This window comes from Mandrillus leucophaeus, unplaced genomic scaffold, assembly GCF_000951045.1.
Source record: "Mandrillus leucophaeus isolate KB7577 unplaced genomic scaffold, Mleu.le_1.0 Scaffold372, whole genome shotgun sequence".
Lineage (NCBI taxonomy): Eukaryota > Metazoa > Chordata > Mammalia > Primates > Cercopithecidae > Mandrillus > Mandrillus leucophaeus.
Window position 1 is genome coordinate 2,456,012 of NW_012103943.1, and position 21,012 is coordinate 2,477,023.

A 21,012-nucleotide genomic window follows, 5' to 3' on the forward strand; every position below is an offset into this window, starting at 1 on the left:
GGCTAGGCATGGTGGCTCACACCTATAACCCCAGCACTTTGGGAGGTTGAGGTGGGTGGATCATTTGAGGTCAGGAGTTCAAGACCAGCCTGGTCAATATGATAAAACCTCATCTCTACTAAAAATATAAAAATTAGCTGGGTGTGGTGGTGCACGCCTGTAATTGCGGCTACTTGGTAGGCTAAGGCAGGAGAACTGCTTCAACCCGGGAGGTAAAGGTTGCAGTGAGCTGAGACTGACCACTGCACTCCAGCCTGGGCAACAGAGTGAGACTCAGTCTCCAAACAATACAAAACAAAACAAAACAACCTGACTTTTCCAGGAGGACTAAAAGAAAAATATGGGGAGAGGGGTGGGGAAATTAGCCAAATTAGTAAATCAGTTGAAAATATATAAATCAAAGGTTTGAAGCTAAAAGGAATTAATCGGTGAACAAAAGAATAAAGATGGTAGAACCAAAAAGCAGACACAATCATTACAAAGATCAAAGTATACAATTCAACAAAGATGCAAAGAAACATTTTAAATGATTTTATAAATTAATACCTAATTTAATAGGCTCACTGCCACAAAATTAATTTACATTTGCTTTATGGTTAGAAATTCCTATCACTTTGGCTTATGTCTACATTAGTTTGTTGGCACAACAACATTCAAAGAATGCTCCCAAGATATGATAAAGACGCTATTATTTGTAAGGCCTACCTTAGAAAAGAGCAGAGAATGCAACTCTAGTTTCCTTATGTCCCTAACCCTCAGTTTCTTTATTTATAAAAATGGGGAGCAAATGAGAGAATGAAAAACACAATGTGTATATGTAGTGGTCAGTCACATACTCAATAAATAATCTCCTCCCTTTCCCAAAAGTAAAGTCATATGCATATATTCTTAGTATCATCTCTTCAACAATGCTTTTCATTAGCATTTTAAGGTTAACAATTGTAGAGCACTTTAGAGTTTACAATTTGTTTTCATATTATCTTTTCAACGAAGGGATCTTTCAACATGCTTATTATTGTAGCAACTAGAACCATATTACATACATTTTTGGTAAGTGATCATCATCTACATTTCTCTTGAGTAAATTATACCTTCCTTTTTGATAGATTTCTTCCCCCTCCCAAGCAAACAGTCTTCTTCCTTTCATTCCAAAAAACTGTAATTAAGAGATGTTGGGCCAGGTGCAGTGGCTCACGCCTGTAATCCCAGCACTTTGGGAGGCCGAGGCAGGCCGATCACTTGAGGTCAGGAGTTCGAGACCAGCCTGGCCAATATAGTGAAACCCCATCTCTGCTAAAAATACTAAAATTAGCTGGGCATGGTGGCAGGTGCCTGTAATCTCAGCTACTTGGGAAGGTGAGGCAGGAGAATCGCTTGAACCTGGGAGGTGGAGGCTACAGTGAGCCGAGATGGAGCCACTGCACTCCAGCCTGGATGACACAGCAGACTTCATCTCAAAAGAAAAAAAAGAAAGAAAGAAAGAAGTGTTGTTCTGTGCTACCCTTAATAGATCCCTTATTAATCTCTTCCTCAAAGGAAAGAAAATACATGAGTTGTTAAAACTTAACAGGTTTTTTTTGCTCTATAACTTTCTCCTACCACAAGGTTCATTTTTGAAGTAGCTAATCCTGAGGGCTAGAGCAGTAGAATGAAAGGTTAGAGAAAAAAAAAAGTATAATGCACAAGCATTTCTATACAGAGGTGGTGGTGGTTTCTTGGGTAAAATAAAACTTCAAGCTGGGTTAGAGGAAAATTAATCTTTTAATCCAATGTCTATCTCAGAGCTAAGCCAAGATACTCCAGAGGAATTTGGGGTAACTGGCCTATGTTTAGCACTTCTTGTCACTTAACTGGGAAACTAAGTTTTAGGCTTGCTTCTCATAACCATAAAATGGGCATTTTAACTGTATCCCTACTACATGAAATTTACTAGTAAAAGGCATCTATTACGGGCGGAATTGTGTGGTCACCCTCTACCCCCACCCTCCTGTACAAATTCATCTGTTGAAGTCCTAACCTCCAGTACCTCAGAATGTGACTATATCTGGAGACAGGGTCTTTACAAAGGTAATTAAGGTTAAATGAGGTCAGTGGGGTGGGCCCTAATCCAATATGACTGGTGTCTTTATAAGGAGAGCTTAGGACATGGACGTGCACAGAGGGAAAACCATGTGGTGACACAGCTATCTTTAAGCCACAGAGAGATGCCTCAGAAGAAATGAACCCTGATGACACCTTGCTTTGTACTTTAGCCTCCAGAACTGTGATGAAATAAATTTCTGTTTAAGCCGGTAGTCAGCAGTACTTATTATAGCAGCCCTGGCAAACTAATGGAGCACCCAAAAAGTAGCTTTAGGGAGTTTGGTTTTAAAAATACACTGAAAATCCAAGAACTCTCCCCAAGATAGCCCCTCAAAAAAATCTCTACAACTATTAACACAGCAACAAATTGAGAAATTCCCTAGAGTGTGAACTGTAACATTCTTAACACAACTACCAATCATTGTTGAATTATATTGGTACTGCCTTTTAACATGAGTGGTACATGAAAGTCACTGTATGAAACTGTAGGAAATTGATGATCGAGCAGGGCAAAAAAATAATTTGATCCATGGAGGAATACAACCTATTTATCTTTGTAAAGGCAAATTACAACCTTAGTCCAATACAAGCCACTGAAAACTGGTTGGTGACTCTGACTTTTTTTCTTTTAATTATTGTTATTATTTTTCCAATAAGAGGCTGGTTAGGGGATTTTCTTTTTATTTATTGAGGATTTAAACCTCTTTCTAAAAGCATTGAGGTTGCTCGAAAATTTCAAAATAAAGCATAAAATAAAAATCAGATAGTCAAAATTCAAACATTCATGTGAGAAAGAGAATAAACAGCTGCTCTACATTTTTATCGAAACAAAACAAGAAAGGGCTTTCAACAGACACTTGGAAGAAAAAGCTCTGAAAGTTACCATTGAAACAAAGCAGAGTGGCTATATAATCACCTTATTAAAGGTTTTTAGAAGCCTGAATAGATAATGGTGGACAAGGAAGAACTGCTCCTTACAGCACCTTTCAGTCTTAAAATTAAACAATGACTATAAAGTGACATAATAAATAAATTAGGCTTTTATTTTCAGTTTTAAGAAAAGGCTGTATGGACACAAGACATGAAGGGAATGCATTTGAAAGTGCATAGTTTTAGATTATGTACCTTAATGACAGACAACGAAAGCATGTTCAACTTTCAACAGTTTTTACAAACTCATATTAATCCTTTGTTCTATATTTTTTTCCTTATATATTTTCAGCTATTAAGAATCAACACACAAATGAGATTAATTCCTAACCAAAAATATTGCTTATTCTAATTCTCTTATTTTGACTTACTATGTGCCAGGTGCTATGCTAAGTGACTTCCACACATCTTCACCACAACAAAATGTGATGGGTAGTATTTGTAATTCTTTAATTAATCTTCACTAAGCACGATTCATTATGCCAGATTTGCAATACAGGTACCCCCAAAACCTGAGCTAAAGTGAGAGCAAAACTACTAAGAATGAATACATCAATGAGATTAATTTGTCTACAGATGTGATCCACTCTAGAAGATATTTTACAAACATGACTGACAGAATGGACAATGTGCATATCTTGATCAAGGTCACTAAAAAATTGTCTCAACACCTCTCCTCCCTACCTAGATCTAATTTCATGACTTTCAAGCAATCTTCTGCTCTAATCTGGACATTGCTACTGCAGAGAGAATACGTCAGTCGAGCAGTCATCCCCGGTGTCTGGCCTACCTGGAAGTTTTATGCTTCATTATAAATGAATAAATTGGCATCTGGTCCTAACTGGTTGGTTACTAAAAACTAATCCTTCATCAAATCTGACAAAATCAAGTTTTGGGGCCTCACGAAGCTCAATACCAGACCCGAGACCATGGCAATCGTAGCCCCACGCTCCTGGGTCTTGCTTAAGGAGCCAGCAAGAGATGTTTCTTAAAAGAAAGACATCTCTCTTTGTCCTTTATCTTCATGTCTTTCAGTTTGAGGCAATGTTAACCCAAGTCAGTATGTCTTTATAATAAACAAAATTTCCATGTATGCACCATTAAAAACTATTTAGTTTTCTCTTAGAGTTCATAGACCAGTAAATTTGAAAACATAAATATTCTGGGAAAAAGTTACTTTTATTTTTTCATTGACAAGATCACTAAAAATAATCTATTTAAGAAAGAAAGGATAGTAATGAAGAAAAAAGGAAAGGCAATCTCATAATAGTATACTTTTTTTCTTTTTTTGAGACAGGGTGTCACTCTGTCACTCTCGCTGGAGTGCAGTGGTGCAATCATGGCTCACTGCACCCTTGACCTCCCCATCCCAAGCAATCCTCCCACCTCAGCCTCCCAAGTAGTTGGGACTACAAGCATGTGCCAACACACCTCGTGAGTTTTTAAAAATCATTTGTAGAGACAAGGTTTCCCCATGTTGCCCAGGCTGCTCTTGAATTCCTGGGCTCAAGGAATCCTCCTGCTTCAACCTCCCAAAGTGCTGACTTTTTTTCCTAGTTAAGTGAATTTAGCTTTAAGGAAAACCCACTAGAGAGAGCTTATTTTTCTTGACAACCCTCACCAAAGATGGGCCCCAGAGGCAACTAATCCAACAGGAACACCTTCATAAGGAAACTGGGACAAAGAAGAGTTGATCACTTTGCCTAAGATGACACAGCAATACCCCAAATCTTGTTTCATTACAATTTCCAGTACCTGGAACTGACTCGAACTAGTTCCAAAGGAAAAGGTAAACTCTTCTACATGTATATATATCCCTTATGTTCTCCTTATCCTGATGCCACTGTCGCCACTGGGTTTGGTTTTTGGCCTAATACATTTATGCTAGAACACTATATTACGGTATTATTTCTGGCACTGTAGCATGAAAAGACCTACATCTGATGACCAAGTAAGATTTTATAAGCTATTTAGTCTCCAGAAGATCTGATGTACCCAGCAATTTCTAAGTTCTACAACATATTGATTTCAAACACTAGTCAAAAAGGAGATCCAGTGATAAAAATATTTTTTAACTCCTTATTCACAACATACTAAAATCAAGGAATGGAAGAATTTTTATTTTTATTTGTTTTGGGAATGATGAGAATATAGCTATTTAGTCCATAACACTTGTTAGGGGTTGTGGAACTTAAAATGAGCTTTGACAAATGGAAGGCATTTTCTACATACAGAAATTTGAAATCCACATTCCAAAGTAAATTAGTAGAAAGTAAGTAAACAAAACCTCTGTATTTCATCCAATTGTTTTAGACCATGATACTAAAAAAACAGACACTAAAATTCTTGTGAGTGGATGTTCCCTCCTCCTGGTGAAACTTAGCTTGCTTCACTATGCACGTAAAAAGAGAACTCAACAGAACATTAGCACAGGAAAGGAGAATCTAATGAAGGCAATGGAAAGCCAACAAAACTTCATTTTTCTTGTTTTTGTTAGACAGCAAACAGCAAATGACCTTGTCCTATGCAATGTCAAGTACTGTGGTTTTAGGCTGCCTTTTTCTGGTTTTAGATCTCTGCTTATCCTTTCCTCTTGGAACATTTTTCCAGCCACGTGGAAATGGCTTTTATGTTAACATTTCAAAGGACACTCTACAGAAGCTAACATTAGATAAAGCCAGTCTTTAGGTATCATTATGGGATTTTCATTTATTCTGATTGTCACCAAGTTCAGGACAGGGAATCAGTTGGCCCTCAAATTAAAAAGAAAAGTTTCTGCCACAATTTTGAGGTAAAAGAATTATTCTTAAAATAGCTGATAGTTTAATAGCAACTTACAGTTATCATTATGGAACAAACTAATGTCATTTCTCCACTGCTGAAGCACAACTACTGTATCAGCTTTGTGCACTTCACTAGGGTAAATCAATTATCACTTACCATTAATAAGCAGAGAGCTATCGGATCCTGGATATGAATAGTTTAGACGACCTGAAGGTAAAAGAAGGCCGTTACTAAATTTACTGTTTTCATAGATGGTTTAAACTTATTCAATAACAGAGCTAATTGACTTGCTTTCAAATAGGCAAGGTATTTGAATCAGAGGATATATCAATCAGTATGTTCATCAATATTCGAAAAGGAAAAGTTTGAAAGTAGGAAAAGAAAATATTTCTCATATTTAACTAGGTCCTTCTAATTTGCAAATCCCCATCCAAGGTAATTTTCTTTATACCATTATGTAATAGCAACTCATTATGACAATCTTCACATTTCTGCCCCAATAAATGTGAAAATTTTTCTTCATTTGTGTAGTGTTTTGTTACTTTTGAAAGTATGTAATTGGCAGTAATATTTTCCTATGTGACTCATAAGAAAAGTGCCACGCTTATGCCTACATGTAGAGACAGGCTAATGGGTTTAATTTCAGGTTTGGCGAAATATTCTCAGAGGGAAGAAGAACATTTCACTGAACTTACATATGATGAAAAACATCAAAAGCCCAGGGCACAGTAGGCACTCACTAAATGCTGGGTTACTTTCCTCTGAATTTTGAAGTGTGTCAAAATCTACTTTTGAAACTAAAATGGGCACCCAAGATATCTCTCAAAAAAGAATTTGTGAAGGTACTAAAATTTTTGTCAGATGAACTGTCTTCCAAATTGGTAGCCACAAATAACACATGAGGGGGAATGGCACTGGGATTTCTCTATCTTGAAGGAATTACATTTCTGTTTTGGAAGAGTTTCAACATGTAAGTTGAGTTATCTACACTACAAATCCTTACTGAGTACACATATGGACCTAGTTCTAAACTATAAGTTATAAAATAAGAATCATCATGTAACACTTTCAAGTGTCCAAACCTCATATGCCATCTGCACCCACCTTGAGAAGAATGACTGAAGAACCCTCAAGAGGTCTTCCCCATCTAAGGAATGGATAGGGGAACCTGGCTGGTAGTTCTCTACGATAGTCCCGCCCTCTATAAATCAGGATTTAGAACAGGAATTTTAAAGTGACTCAGAACTACAAACATTCCTTTAGGAAACAGCAGTCTGAATTTTGACCCCACAGAACCATGACTCTCAAAGGCTAAGGAAAAACGGATAAACATAGGTTCTCCGATGACTTGGGGCTGGGGCAGGCCTTCCAGGATGCCTGCAAGGACTCCACCTAGTTCCACTGAACACTCTGAGAACCAGAGCTAACATGGGGTCCCATCAATCCAACAGCTACATATTAACAACTCTTTAGAAAGGAACTTAAGGTCTTCAATGTTTTAAAATGCTGCTTTTTTGAAATAGTCTCATAGTAATGAACTCATGTAATGAAAAGAGGAGACTATTCTCTATTGCCAACAGCTTTAATTAATCCATATCTAAAACTTGAAGTCTGGATAAACTCTAAATTTTATAATTTTCCTACAATTTTAAAACCAAATGAAAGGATTTAAAAGAAATTAAGTTGGTAATTGTTCCATTTAAATTTCAGCTTGTTCCTATATAGGGAGTGGAGGTAGGAATGGAGATGGAAGAAAAAAAGGTAAAAATTAATTTTGATATTTCAATTTATTCCTAAAAATTAGTTTCATTATTTAATGCTAATGTACATAGCCAAGCACCCAAATCTACTGAATTCTATCTAGGCTGCTTTTTAACTAAAGCCTGGATCTATGGCCTGTCACAAATATATATTTTTAAAAGAATAAACTTGAGATGCTAGGAGCAAGAACATGACCCTGTTAAAAACTTGGGGGATGGAGGGCCAGGTGAAGTGGCTCATGCCTGTAATCCCAGCACTTTGAGAGGCCAAGGTGGGCAGATCACCTGAGGTCAGGAGCTCGAGACTAGCCTGGTCAAGGTGGTGAAACCCCGTCTCTACTAAAAACACAAAAATTAGCCAGGCATGGTGGTGCACGTTTGCAATCATTTCCAGCTACTGGGGAGGCTGAGGCAGGAGAATCGCTTGAACCCGGGAGGTGGGGGTTGCAGTGAGCTGAGATCTCGCTATTGCTCTCCAGCCTGGATGACAAAGACAAAACTCCGTCTCAAAACAAACAAACAAACAAACAAACAAAAACTTGGGAGGTGGGAACAGAGTACTGTTTCTGAATTACAACTAAAAGTAGCAGCTGATTTTCTGTAATGGAACATATATACAGATTTTATACTTCTAAAACTCTCTAGTAAATGAATAAGAGCTATCACACACTTTCATTTATCATAAAACATTTTCAGAAGAAAGACTAAATCAATATAGAGACAAAAATATATGATAACATTTGTTGAAATATTAAGAGGAAATGTCTTATTATCTTCAAGAAGATATTCTAATTATTTAATGCTAACATTGCAATAGAAACTAAGGCTGTTCTATATGAACGATAATGCCTCTTATTTGATGCCAAGAAAGGATTATTATTATTATTATTATTTTAATTTTTGAGACAGGGTCTTACTCCGTCTCCCAGGCTGGAGTGCAGTGTGGTGCTATCTCAGTTCCAGCCTTGACCTCCCAGGCTCAAGTGATCCTACCATCTCGAGTCTCCCAATAACTGGGACGACAGACGCATGCCACCACGCCTGGCTAATTTTTTATTTTTCGTAGAGATGGGGGTCTCCCTATGTTACCCAGGCTGGTCTTGAACTTTTGGGCTCAAGCAATCCTCCCACCTCAGCCTCTTAAAGTGCTGGGTTTACAGGAATGAGCCACCTCACCCAGCCCTAAGGGAGGATAATGAACAATGAGAATCCAAAAGACAATTACTAAACGGGCTGGTTTCACAATGAAGTTTCACAAATGAAGTTCCACTTTATCACAAACTCATGTTTTGGGTACCTTTTAAAAAGAAAATTTCAACTTGACAGTAACAAAACGGTCCTTTAACTCAATTATGAGATTAACTCATCACATATCTCCTGGGGAGACCTCCCGCAACCAAAGTAGTGACCTTTAACACTTTCGCTGTCCCTTGGCCTTATAAGTTACAGTCATTCTACCCTCCAGCTAAGACACAATGCGACAATGAAGAATTACTGGCGAAGTTCATTGCTGAACTCTGAAAGTGATACTTGTTTTTAATTTTTTTGATCCGGCCTTGTGATATGATTCCTGTTGTCAGGTTAGAATCAATTGTGGGCTCTAGTAGCAAACACACCTGTGACATTCTGTTAAACAATCAGCTATTCTTTCTACTTAAATTTTAACATATAGGCAGTGACATTAAGAAACTGTTTCTTTTTTTAACTTTCATAATGCTTGCCTAACCTGTGTGCCCTACTCTTCTGTAAATTCTCTCCACAACTAAAATATCTACAGAGCTGTCCATAATCTATTATGGATAACACGTATCACTTCCTTTCTGGATATCTTCCAAAAGCTCCTATTAAAAGTGCCATGGGAATTTGGTTATCTACAACCTTTTTGCACTCTCCTTGTACTCTTTCCTTTATTTCTGTTCTAATATCCTTTCTGCTGCATTGGTGTAAATTTCTATACATTTTCTATTCCATGGCTAGCTAGTTGATAATCCCCTCCCATGCCTGAGACAGTGGCCCTCACTCCATGTTCCCAATGAAGGGTGTGTATGTAGTTTATATATAAATATATATTTTTATGTTGATATATAAATGTGTGCTTATATATAAGCATATTTGCATACTTATAAATAAATACATACATGTTATTTTTTGGAGCATTTTAGGTTCACAGAAGAATGGAGAGGAAGATACAGAGATTTCTGATATCCCCTTGCCCCCACATATGCATAGCTTTACCCCATTATCAACATCCCCACCAGAGTGGTATAGGTTGATGGCAAAAACTGCAATTACTTTTGCACCAACCTATACATTTGTTACACCTAAAGTTCATAGTTTACATGAGGGTTCACTCTTGGTGTTCATTCTGTGGGTTTGGACAAATGTATAATGACATGTGTCCACCCATTATGGTATCACACAAAGTAGTTTCATCCCTCTTTGCCAGCCCCCAACCCCTAGCATTTTTATTGTCTCACAGACTTGCCTTTTCCAGACTATCATGCAGTTGGAATCATAAAGTATGCAGCCTTCCAGATTGCCATCTTTCACTTAGTCATATGCATTTAAGGTTCCTCCACATCTTTTCATGGTTTCATAGCTCATTTCTTTGTAGTGCTTGATAACAGTCCATTGTTTGGATGGATCACAGTTTACTAATCTATATGCACCTACTGAAGGGTATCTTGGTTTTTCCAAGTTTTCACAATTATGAATAAAGCTTCCGTAAACATCTATGGGCATGCAGGCTTTTGCGTAGGCATAAATTTTCTCAAGGATTTTTTCAAATGTATTTTTTTTTCAGATTCACCTTTTTCCAAAACAGCTTTCCCAACGAGGAAACATCTTTTTTTTTTTTTTTTTTTGAGACAGAGTCTCACTCTGTTGCCCAGGCTGCAGCACAGTAGCGCGATCTTGGCTCACTGCAACCTCTGCCTCCTGGGTTCAAGCGATTCTTCTGCCTCAGCCTCCTGAGTAGCTGGGACTACAGGCACGCGCCACCACACACAGCTAATTTTTGTATTTTCAGTAGAGACAGGGTTTCACCATATTGGCCAGGCTGGTCTTGAACTCCTGACCTTGTGATCCTCCCGCCTCGGCCTCCCAAAGTGCTAGGATTACAGGTGTGAGCCACCATGCCTGGCCGGAAACATATTTTTAACGAACTCACCAAATTTTATTTGTAGCTACAAAGCAACAACTAACTTGCTTACCTAATCATTTCAGCTTCTGGCTAACCTTCTTATCTCTTTTACATTAAAGCCCCCTTTGGAATTAGAGCTTTTAATACCTAGGCATCTTGAGTTTCCTGTTTGGGTACCAGGTGAGCATTTGATGAGTTAATTCCACTGAACTCAAAACATCAATATTTCATAAATAAAGTATAATAAAATAAAAATTGAGATGTCTGAATATTAATATAACCCAGTACCTGCCTGCTGTTTTGTTTGGTTGGATTTTTGAGAACTCATCTTTATTTTATTTTATTTTTTCAGATGGAGTCTCACTCTGTCTCCCAGGCTGCAATGCAATGGCGTGATCTTGGCTCACTGCAACCTCCGCCTCCCAGGTTCAAGTGATTCTCCCACCTCAGCCTTCTGAGTAGCTGGGATTACTGGCACCCGCCATCGTGCCCGGGTAATTTTTTTTTGTATTTTTGTAGAGACAGGATTTCACCATGTTGGCCAGGCTGATCTTGAACTTCTGACCTCAGGTGATGCCCCTGCCTCGGCCTCCCAAAGTGCTGGGATTACAGGCATGAGCCATGGCGCCTGGCCAAGAACTCATCTATCTTTAATCATTATCCAGGTTTGGGCACATTCAGAATTAATTTCTCAAGGGTGAAGGAAAGGATTCGGATTTCAGCATGTGAACCTATTTGATAGGCAAAATTCAATCTTTGAAAGCTCTTGGTATTGACTGTGTTATAAATATAAAAAATACCGCCTGGTCAGCAGCCCTAATCTTAAGGAACATTATGACAGGAAAAGTAGTAGTCTCTGGAGGCCAGCTGCAGAATTTGGAACCAGAAGCCTGGCATACATCATGCCGAAGGCATAGGCTATATTTGGTGACATGACTCAACCTAGCCAAATATAGGCAACAGATACAGAGTGACTCTGGGGATCTACACTACCAAATCCTACAACCTAGAAAAGATCCATACGTCAACTAGGCAATTCTATGCTAAGCATTTGCCAGTTGGAAGAACCAATATTTACCAACAGACTGACTGAGAATAGGTTGGGGGAGGAGGTGCTAAAAAGAACAGTATGTAGTATCACATCCTTTTAAGACACTAACTAAAGTAACCAAGTCAAAAAATAAAAGGAGAAAAGACTAGAGGAAATCCTCCTTTACATTAGCAGTATATATAAGTATTACTTTAATTAATTAGGTAAAATAAGTTATTTTCTAAAGAATAATCCAGATATTACCACTACCGATAATTCAACAGGAAATAATAAAATAAATGCTGCCATTTCAAACACACAAACACCGAAAAGTACCAAATGTATCTGCAGCGCAATTAGATTTCACGCTATCTATAACCTTTTCTTTTCCACAGTCATGACAACAGTGTTGACAACATGGTACAGGCCAAGGAAGGATAATAGGAAATAACTCTGCAAGGTTCTCCAAAACATACAGACAGTCCTATAAAGTGACAAGTGGCATAACAATTTTAAGGATCAACTTTTGATTGATTCACCCTATAAAAATGTGGATACTCCAAAGAAAAGCAGGGTGTTTGCAGAGGAGTCTTCAGTGAGCACCATTAAAAATTTCTAATATACACACAAATATACACACACACACACGTGTTGTTGTTGACTACCTAACTAGAAGTGCTGCTCCCGCCTCTGCTCCTGCTACTTTTGTTTAGCTCACATCTAAGTGAATCAAAACTATACTGTCATAAGTAATATTTTAAAGGAGGTAGTCCTCCTAGCCCTGCACATCTTCTGTTTTTACAAACCCCACTTGAGGCTTGAAGCAAGATGGTGCTGTGGGGACCTGGACACTGGACAGCAAAGCTCAAGAAATGTGTAATAAATCCACTGGTTATGAATGTCAACTTTATACTTACACAAATGCAAAAGACATATCAATATGAACAAAACAGCATTCAATATGTTCTATAACTTAATGGTATAAATTTAATGTTTAATAATTTAGTCTATTGACACAAAAATAACTTCCCAAATCAAAATCAGTAAGCTTATTCTACCCCCTTATCTATCTGTGCTACAACCAACTCCAACAAAGACATTCCCATGCAAAATCACAAAGAAGGAACTGGCTGAAACTGTTATCAACTGAAGAGTCTTGTCCCCTCCCAAACAGCCACTTAAAATTCACTAAACACACACAGAGTTTAGGCTAAACAAAACCCTTCTCTGCTACAGATTTGGCTTTCAGCTCAAAAGCCAGTGCTTACAAAAATCTTTGAATTAATGGCTTTCTTAACTCTCCACACTGCCATTTCGCTTCCCACATCAGGCACTCCAGCCATTCAGAACTGCTGGCCTGTAACTTCAACTTCTGGGTTACTCCCTCTACCTAGAATGCCCTCCTCTCTCTCTCTGCCCCTCAATGTCTTACCACTCAAGCCTCCACACTTTTGTCCAGGCAGTTCCCCTATTAGGCCTCACATCTTATGAGAAGCCTTCCCTGCCCTACATCATCCTTGCTGTGATTCAGATAACCCTCTGTACTCCTTTCAGTATTCTTCACACTTATTACACTGTATTTACATTACTTGTTTTAATCTCTTGCTGCAGGGCAATGAGATCTTTATGGATTTTGGGTCTGATATCCCAGAGCCTGGAGCAGAGAAAGGTGCTCAATAAACAGCTGTGGAAAACGAATGAAGCAAAGTCAGCAGCTGATGGTCTCTCTGCCATGGAAGATGCAGTGTAACGGGTAGAGTCGAGCTGCATCATCTTGTGACCTAGGTCAAATTATTTAGCTTTGTTGAACCTCAGGAAAACAGAGATAATTCCATCGACTTCACAAAGCTGTCGTGAGACAGTCTTGAGATAATGTTTGCAGAATGCCAAGAAAAGTCTCTCGAGATGCAGTAGGTACTTAACCAAATTAATTCCTTTCCCTTCCCCAGTAATAAGCCGAAGAGAACCAACAGTTTTCTACTTGTAAGAGAAAGGACAGGGAGGATTTCTTTTGGCCAAAAAGTTCCAAACTGGCACCTTGGAGAAGGGAGTGGCAAATCTATGGGATATTTCAGCTTCAGAGAAATGAGAATTTGCTAGTATCCTTGGTTAAAAACAGGGATATAAGTCTTCTCAGGAAGACAGAAAAGAACAAAACCTAACCCCTTACTTTTATCAAAGCCAAACTGGCAAAGATACAAAAGAATTTTAATAAAAACTTCAAAAATTCAACCTAAATTTTTTCTTTTCAATAAAACCAGGAAAGATCTTCATTTTGAACCAAAACCCCAAATTTAATGTTTCAGTTGTGGTATGATGATTGTAACAGTGGCAAAATAAAATAACACTTATGTGTAAGATGGGTGAGGTCAATGGAGTATGTTTCTACAGATGGGAGGAAGGCTTCATATGAAGGAAGGACTGCTTTGACTACAACTCGGGGCAGGTGTGAAGCTGCAAGATCTAAAAGCGTCTAAGAATTTCAGGCAGGAGGGGATGTCTAGAGAGAAACTAGTAACAAGCTGACCCAATTAAGGAATTCAAAAGATTTCCTACTGCCAGTAAAGCTAACAACAAACCAGCAAGCAGGAAGGCTATTTTTATCCTTGCCAGAAGCCTTCTGACTCTAGATGCTACATTTAGAGGACAGAGCAACAAGATAACTTGCCTTAAGAGGATGTTATGATACCAGTGATTAATGGCAATTTTTTAAGCTCTAAAAAACTCAGCAAAACTAGGTGTAGTTTTTGTCCAAACTAAGCCAGCCAAAGTCAGTTGGAAAAAAAGGGTGAAAAAAATATAATGGAAAGAGAAGTGGAAAAACAGACCGAGTAGTAGAAAAAAATTAAAGCAATCCAGAAAAAAAGCCAAGGCAGTAAATTAAAATTCTCCTACCTTGCAAAAAGTTTGATTAAAAGAAGCGCATGTTACAAGATACATATATTAAAAGAATCAATAAATAAACATAAAGAACTGGCCCTAAGGTGAAAATAATTTTGACAAATGGCTCTCTGTACTGACATGAACATAAAAAAAACACCAAGATAAACTTATGAAGTCTCTAGGGACCACAAGCTAAGTCAGTGTAAATGACTGAGAACTTTAGAGATAAGAGAGAGAAGCCACAAGAAATCTAATTAGACTTTTCTCTGACTACAGAAACTAAAAAGAATTAAGACTGTTTCTTATTTATAACCATTATTTTATAAAATAGAATACTACTATACTGATAAAAAGCTGCCTTAAAACTGTTTACTGAAGTCCAAACCCCAAAAAGCAATCTGTAAAGTCACTAGTTGGCTTTCTGCATACAGAACTATCATTAACTCTAGTCACTTACTTAACAGGAATTCTGACAACTTTTCTGAACCTTAATGAAGAATGGACTTGCATTTTATATTTGATACAAGAATTTCACCTTTTGTTATTTTTCAGAAGGCCCACTACCTATTTTCTCCTATCAATACTCAGTGTTCTTACTTTTCCTCTTATTAATCTTCTAAATTAAATAATAAACAGGATATTCAAAGATGTCTGGTAATTATTTGGAAAACAAGCTGCATGTAGCCAGGAACCTTTGTTTTTAGTTAGTCCCTGATATATCCCAACAACCATAGTGCCTGGTGCACAGTAGATGCCTGATGTATATTTGTTATATGAATGACCTCAGACAGCTTTTGACTTTACGTATACATCCAAAGCGGCGCAAAAGTGGGGGTGGGAAGGGAAGAAGTGTATCTGAATCACATGAAGAACACACATGCTTAAGTCCCATGGCAAATCTGGTGAATCAGAATCAGGGAAGAGAACAAGTCAACTTGGAAAAGTTTCCACTCCCAAAAAGGTGCACTTCAGTATGAAACCAGCCAAATGTGAGGTCTGAATCTTTCATAGATTATGATAAAATACAGATTTTTAAATTTTGCACAATCTCCTAAATTGAAATTAAGAAATCTTGGCCAGGCATGATGGCTCATGGCTGTAATCCCAGCACTTTGGGAGGCCAAGGTGGGTGAATTGCTTGAGCCCAGGAGTTTGAGACCAGCCTAGGCAACATGGCAAAGCCCCATTTCTGCAAAAAATACAAAAATTATCCAGGTGCTGGCAGGCACCTGTAGTACCAGCTACTTGGGAGGCTGAAGTGGGAGGAGCATTTGAGCCAGGAGGCGGAGGCTGCAGTGAGCCAAGATTGTGCCACTGCACTCCAGGATGGACAACAGAGCTAGACCCTGTCTCAAAAAAGAAAGAAAGAAAGAAAAAGAGGGGAAAAAAAATTGAATGCCTACCCTCTGTCAAAGCATACTAGACAAAAATGTTTACGTTTTCTTATGTTTGTTTCCTTCTCAGAGGCTACACAATAAATACTCAGGCCATTGAACCAGGAGCCAGAAGCTGTGTGTTCCTCCTATATTGACCCTTGGAGGTACCAGGAATCTGAGTGACTTTACAGAAGCTGTTGCATCTCTGGGATCTCCAATTTTTTTCAACTATAAAATGAAGACCACAAAACTCACATAAAAGTTTACTATAAGGATCTGGGTAAGAAATCATTCTCAGAAGGGTCACTGAATAAAAGAGAAATGGTATCAGAAATAAGCAGCCTTTCACTTGATACTGGTTGTTAACGCTGCTTCCCATACAGAAGGTCCAAGTCTACCTTGAAAAGGAAAAACGCAGCCCAGCATCAAAACTATCCTTCAACCCACCTGACACATCGAATATGTTCAAATATTTGTGCAGGTGGAGTATAAGCAGAAGCTAAAATATAAGACTCTTCCAAACCACGTGGCTTAAAGAGGCTTTAGGAGCACCTGCTTTCCCCACCTAACAAGAGCTGCCATGTTATACTACGTGAAGCGCACCCATCTCGTCAGATGGCTCCCTCTACCCCCGGCATCATGGAGGATAGAGCCTCAGCAGCCCATATTCTTAACCCTGCCACAAAGGAATAAAGATGGCTTCAGATGTCAGGAAGCTTCAAAATGCTACTTGGTGGAGAGGACAATCTGGGAGAGGGTAAGTAGCCTCCTCACTCCTCCCTGTCCTCCTCCTCCTCACCAATTCCTCTGTTAAATTCCTTTTTTATGTTATGTTCTTTTTTGTAAAAAGGAGCATTCTAATGGCAGGAGTACAAAGCAGAAAAATTAGGGAAGTTCTCTAGAGCAGTATTTCATAATCTGTTATAACAACTATTAAAATCTACTTTGATCAAAATATTTCAGAGAGGCTTTCCTCCATAATAATAACTGAAGACTCCTACCCCTACCTCTACCCTAATGAATGCTACAAGTAAAACAGAACAACAACAAAAATCTTAATATCAGAAGGCTACTATGAATTCAGCAACACCTTTAAATGTATTTTAATTGCATTACATCAGCATCCACATGCTTTTGGAAGATAATCATGCATACATAAGTGACATCTATCATCCAACTGGAATGCCTGGTCACTAATGGGTTCACAGGCTCTATCAAATAATTCCCATGGCTGAAGAGGCACATGGTTCACAAATGGAGAACAAAAACATTTCATGAGGCCAAGTTTAAACAACTGTTTTCTAAACATAATATTTTTAGGTCTATCTCAAAAAGAAAAGATGTAGTTTAGACCCAAAGCCTTCACACAACCAACTAAATCTGATTTCTGATTATATCCCTTACACAAACTACTCCATATGAAATACTGCCACACCCAGACTCACATGATATTCATGGGCTACTTTCAGTCATTACACCATAAAAACCTTCAGTTTTAAAATGTAAAACTGTACCTTCAGTTTTGTAATGTAAGACTGAATTGCTGATGGTAATGTAAAGATCATTAAGTTCAACCCCTCCGTTTACAGGTGAGGAAATTGAGGTCTAGAGAGAAGTGACCAACCTAAGGCACTACTAGTGGCCAAACCAGGTTTGAATACAATCCTAAACACTTCTCCTTTTATTTCGTAACATTTGGAAAAGTCTGTTATATGCTAACAACTTCGGATCCTTACAATAAAGAAATCAGGCAGCTGGTTTAAATACTTCTATTTAGTCAATCATGCCAGACATTTATTATTTGGAATATTATAGCCGGCAGAAGTTAGATTTTTAAAAAGTTATTTATATTTCAATTAATCACGGCTGCTCTTCAGAATTAAGGCTTGCTCTTTATCGTTGGTTTCTCAGGGCACTAAAAGGGAGCCCTAATTGGTTGATTCCTCCTTCTCTTTTCCAATATACAGCAACTGGCATCAGCCCAACTGGATTCCAAAGAGATTATGGAACTGCTTTCCCTTCAGAGTTCCACTAATGTTCTTAATTGACTGGTTACCAGGTAATACCCAGAATAAAACAAAGCCTTGCTTTTAGAACTGAGTGCACTGGTGTAGGACTGAATTTAGAATCAGTGAGTTAGACAAAATAATGAAGCCCAGAGGCAGCCTGACCATCTCAATGTCTGATTCGAAAAGTAGTAACTAGTTTAAACCTTCTTAAAAAGTATTCCTTTTACAAATTGTATGACTAATTGTACAGGGCTAGCAAGAACAATTTCAGAGTTTTCTCTCTCCCCCTTTCTAGTTTTGGTAGTGAGGATAATGGGAATGTGAGGGGGAAAACAAGAAATTCACAATTCAGGCACATACAGCTGATAAATGAATCAACTGCATACAATATTCAGGTAGAAAGTCCATGCAGGAGTTTTGGGAAGTAATAATTCTGTGGCACAATTGTGAACTGTTCCCTCCTTCCTGTTGCTAAACTAAATGCAGAGAATCTTGGATATTTTTATGACAACTATGAATCAGGCGGCATTTCTTCCCCTCCCCCAAAGTCAGCAAATAACAGTCATGGATTATGTAACAGGATCAAGGAAAGCCTTAAGACCTTCATAGAAAACGAAGGGTTTTTTTATTAAGCAGATATTTGGGCTGTTTTTGTAGCTGTCAGGAAATGAGACAGCAAGAGTCACCTCTACAGAATTTTACTATAGAAGGAAAACATAGAAAAACAAAGTGACATTATTAAAGGTGCACAATACACTCTATTAATTGAGATGTGGCACATGAATGGCATGGATCACCATAAATGTTGTGGGCCCCCTTCTCTTTTTTACAGTAGGAAGGTCCCTAATATTTATCATTGACAAACTGTGGACAAAGTCTGATAATCTTACTACTTAATCGTCATTCTGATTTCATTTCTGAGTGGAGATTACTATTTTTGCCTGTCCAGATGGTAAAACATAAGCTTAAATTGTACACAAAACTTAACATGACAAAGTAAAACATTAAAGAAAAGTACTTGTTAATTTGTTACCTGATTGTTGCTTGTTTTCTGATTTATCTCTAAGTTTTTAACTACCACACGTAGTTAAATCCCTGCCCTGAATGGATGTTAAACAATATTAAGTCATAATAACCATAGAATAAGAGAGCTTTACTACAACTGAAAAGAAAAAATAATGTTAATGGGTTAAAAAATCTTTTAAATGTGTGTTTAACCTTCTAATAACATAAAAAGTTTACTATGATACTTCCCCCACCCACCCACCGTTACCCTCACCTCTCACTCAGGTAACAAAGAATAAAACGATAACCAATTGTCATGGGCTCAAGATAGGATCCCTTATGTTCAATGTTCAGGATGAAGATAAAGGGGCTGCTTAAGTAATTACGGACCCACATCATGAATGACATAAGACAAGCTTCCCCTTTGTGGCAACTGCTTATTTGATTTTCAGACCAAATAAAAACAAGGGTTAAATATTCAGTCACAAACGTGTAGCAGGTAGAGGGCAGAGGATCACTATTTTCCATGGACTAGTATGTGTTATGTAAGTAAACGGGGCAGATGAGGATCTGGCCCACACACAAGATGCATTTAGTTTGAACCGAGTTGATTTCCATTCAGAGGCTAGAGCGAGGAAGACTTCAGTCCGATCCTATGACCATGTCGGCATTCACATACATCACATGATTTTCTTTCCTAGGCATTTCCCCTTCCCCTCCCCCGCTTATAAAAACCCAAAAGACAAAAACAACAGCAACCCCAAATCCGAAAGGGGGTAATCACACTGCTCAAAATCCACATCTTTGTAAGTTCAACCTACACAGTACAGTGAGGAATCCAACAAATCCGGATCAAAAGTAAAACAGAAAGCAGGCAGTTGTTCAAAATTAAGAATAGACCCTTCACTTTTCATACAAAAAAATCATGCCACACAACTTCGCCCTCTTCTTCCTCACAATAGAAGTTACCTCAACACAGAAGCCCAGGTCCCATCCTACAGCACAGCTAAGCCAAGGCAAGAGAAAGACTGTTTAGGATGTTCCATTTCCACAGTCAAGGGAGGGAGAGTACAGGAGGAGAGGAAACACACTTCATTCCTATATAGCCACACACGCAATTAATTGTAGCCCAGTGTAAATTATACTCTTTGCTATTTAACTTCCTACATTACTTATGAGGCTCTGAGAAGTAAGGCAACTTTTTAATTCTTAGGAGACTTAAGTCACTCCCCTGTTACGCTACTTTGAATTACTTGGTATCATCCAAACCCAGCGAGAAAGAGCCAGCCAGGTTCAGGAAAGCTTCAGTCAGACACGCAGGCAGCTGCCGGCCAACTCTGAATCCTAAAGACTTAATGATATTTAAAGATCCCTCGATTCGCCAGACACATTTGGTACCACATACTAATAATTTACTTGGAAGGAGAAATTTGATTATAAATCCAAGTAAAATTAACCGGTTTGCATTATCCATTTCTTCATTTCTTTGAGATGGAGTTTCACTCTTGTCGCCCAGGCTGGAGAGCAATGGCTTGACCTTGGCTCACTGCAACCTTCGCCTGCCAGGTTCAAGCGGTTCTCCTGCCTCAGCCTCCCAAGTAGCTGGGATTACAGGCGCCCACCACTGCGCCCAGCTAATTTGTACATTTTTAATAGAGACGGGCTTCACCATGTTGGCCAGGCTGGTCTTGAACTCCTGACCTCAGGTGATCCACCTGCTTTGGCCTCCCAAAGCCCTGGGATTACAGGTGTAAGCCACCATGCCTGGCCTATCCATTTCTTCCTTATGGTACTTTGAATCATGCCCCATTAAATGTCCCTTAAAGGAAAATGTCCATCTAATCCTTTAAAAAAGTTGGAGGTTAGGGTACCAGTAATCTGTTCTTATTTTGCCATAGGCAAACCAATTTAAATAGAAAAAGGTTAAATACTGTAAGAAATTATAGACCCTCCCCACCATTCCTACCTGAAATAATCATTCTAATATTAAAGCAACAGGACCTATTTTAGT

The 21,012-nt window shown here is 38.4% G+C and overlaps 1 protein-coding gene across 4 annotated transcripts in view; it reads right to left on the bottom strand.

The window, feature by feature from the left end:
• Positions 1-21,012, bottom strand: part of CPEB4 (cytoplasmic polyadenylation element binding protein 4) — a 71,517-nt gene that overhangs the window by 21,996 nt on the left and 28,509 nt on the right. For 2 of the 4 annotated variants that reach the window (XM_011990184.1, XM_011990183.1), the window contains exon 3: positions 5,953-6,003. The exons of the other annotated variants lie outside the window; for them this stretch is intronic. In XM_011990184.1, the coding sequence (XP_011845574.1) occupies positions 5,953-6,003 (51 nt within the window). The remainder of the gene's footprint in view (positions 1-5,952; positions 6,004-21,012) is intronic. 4 annotated transcript variants of the gene reach the window in all.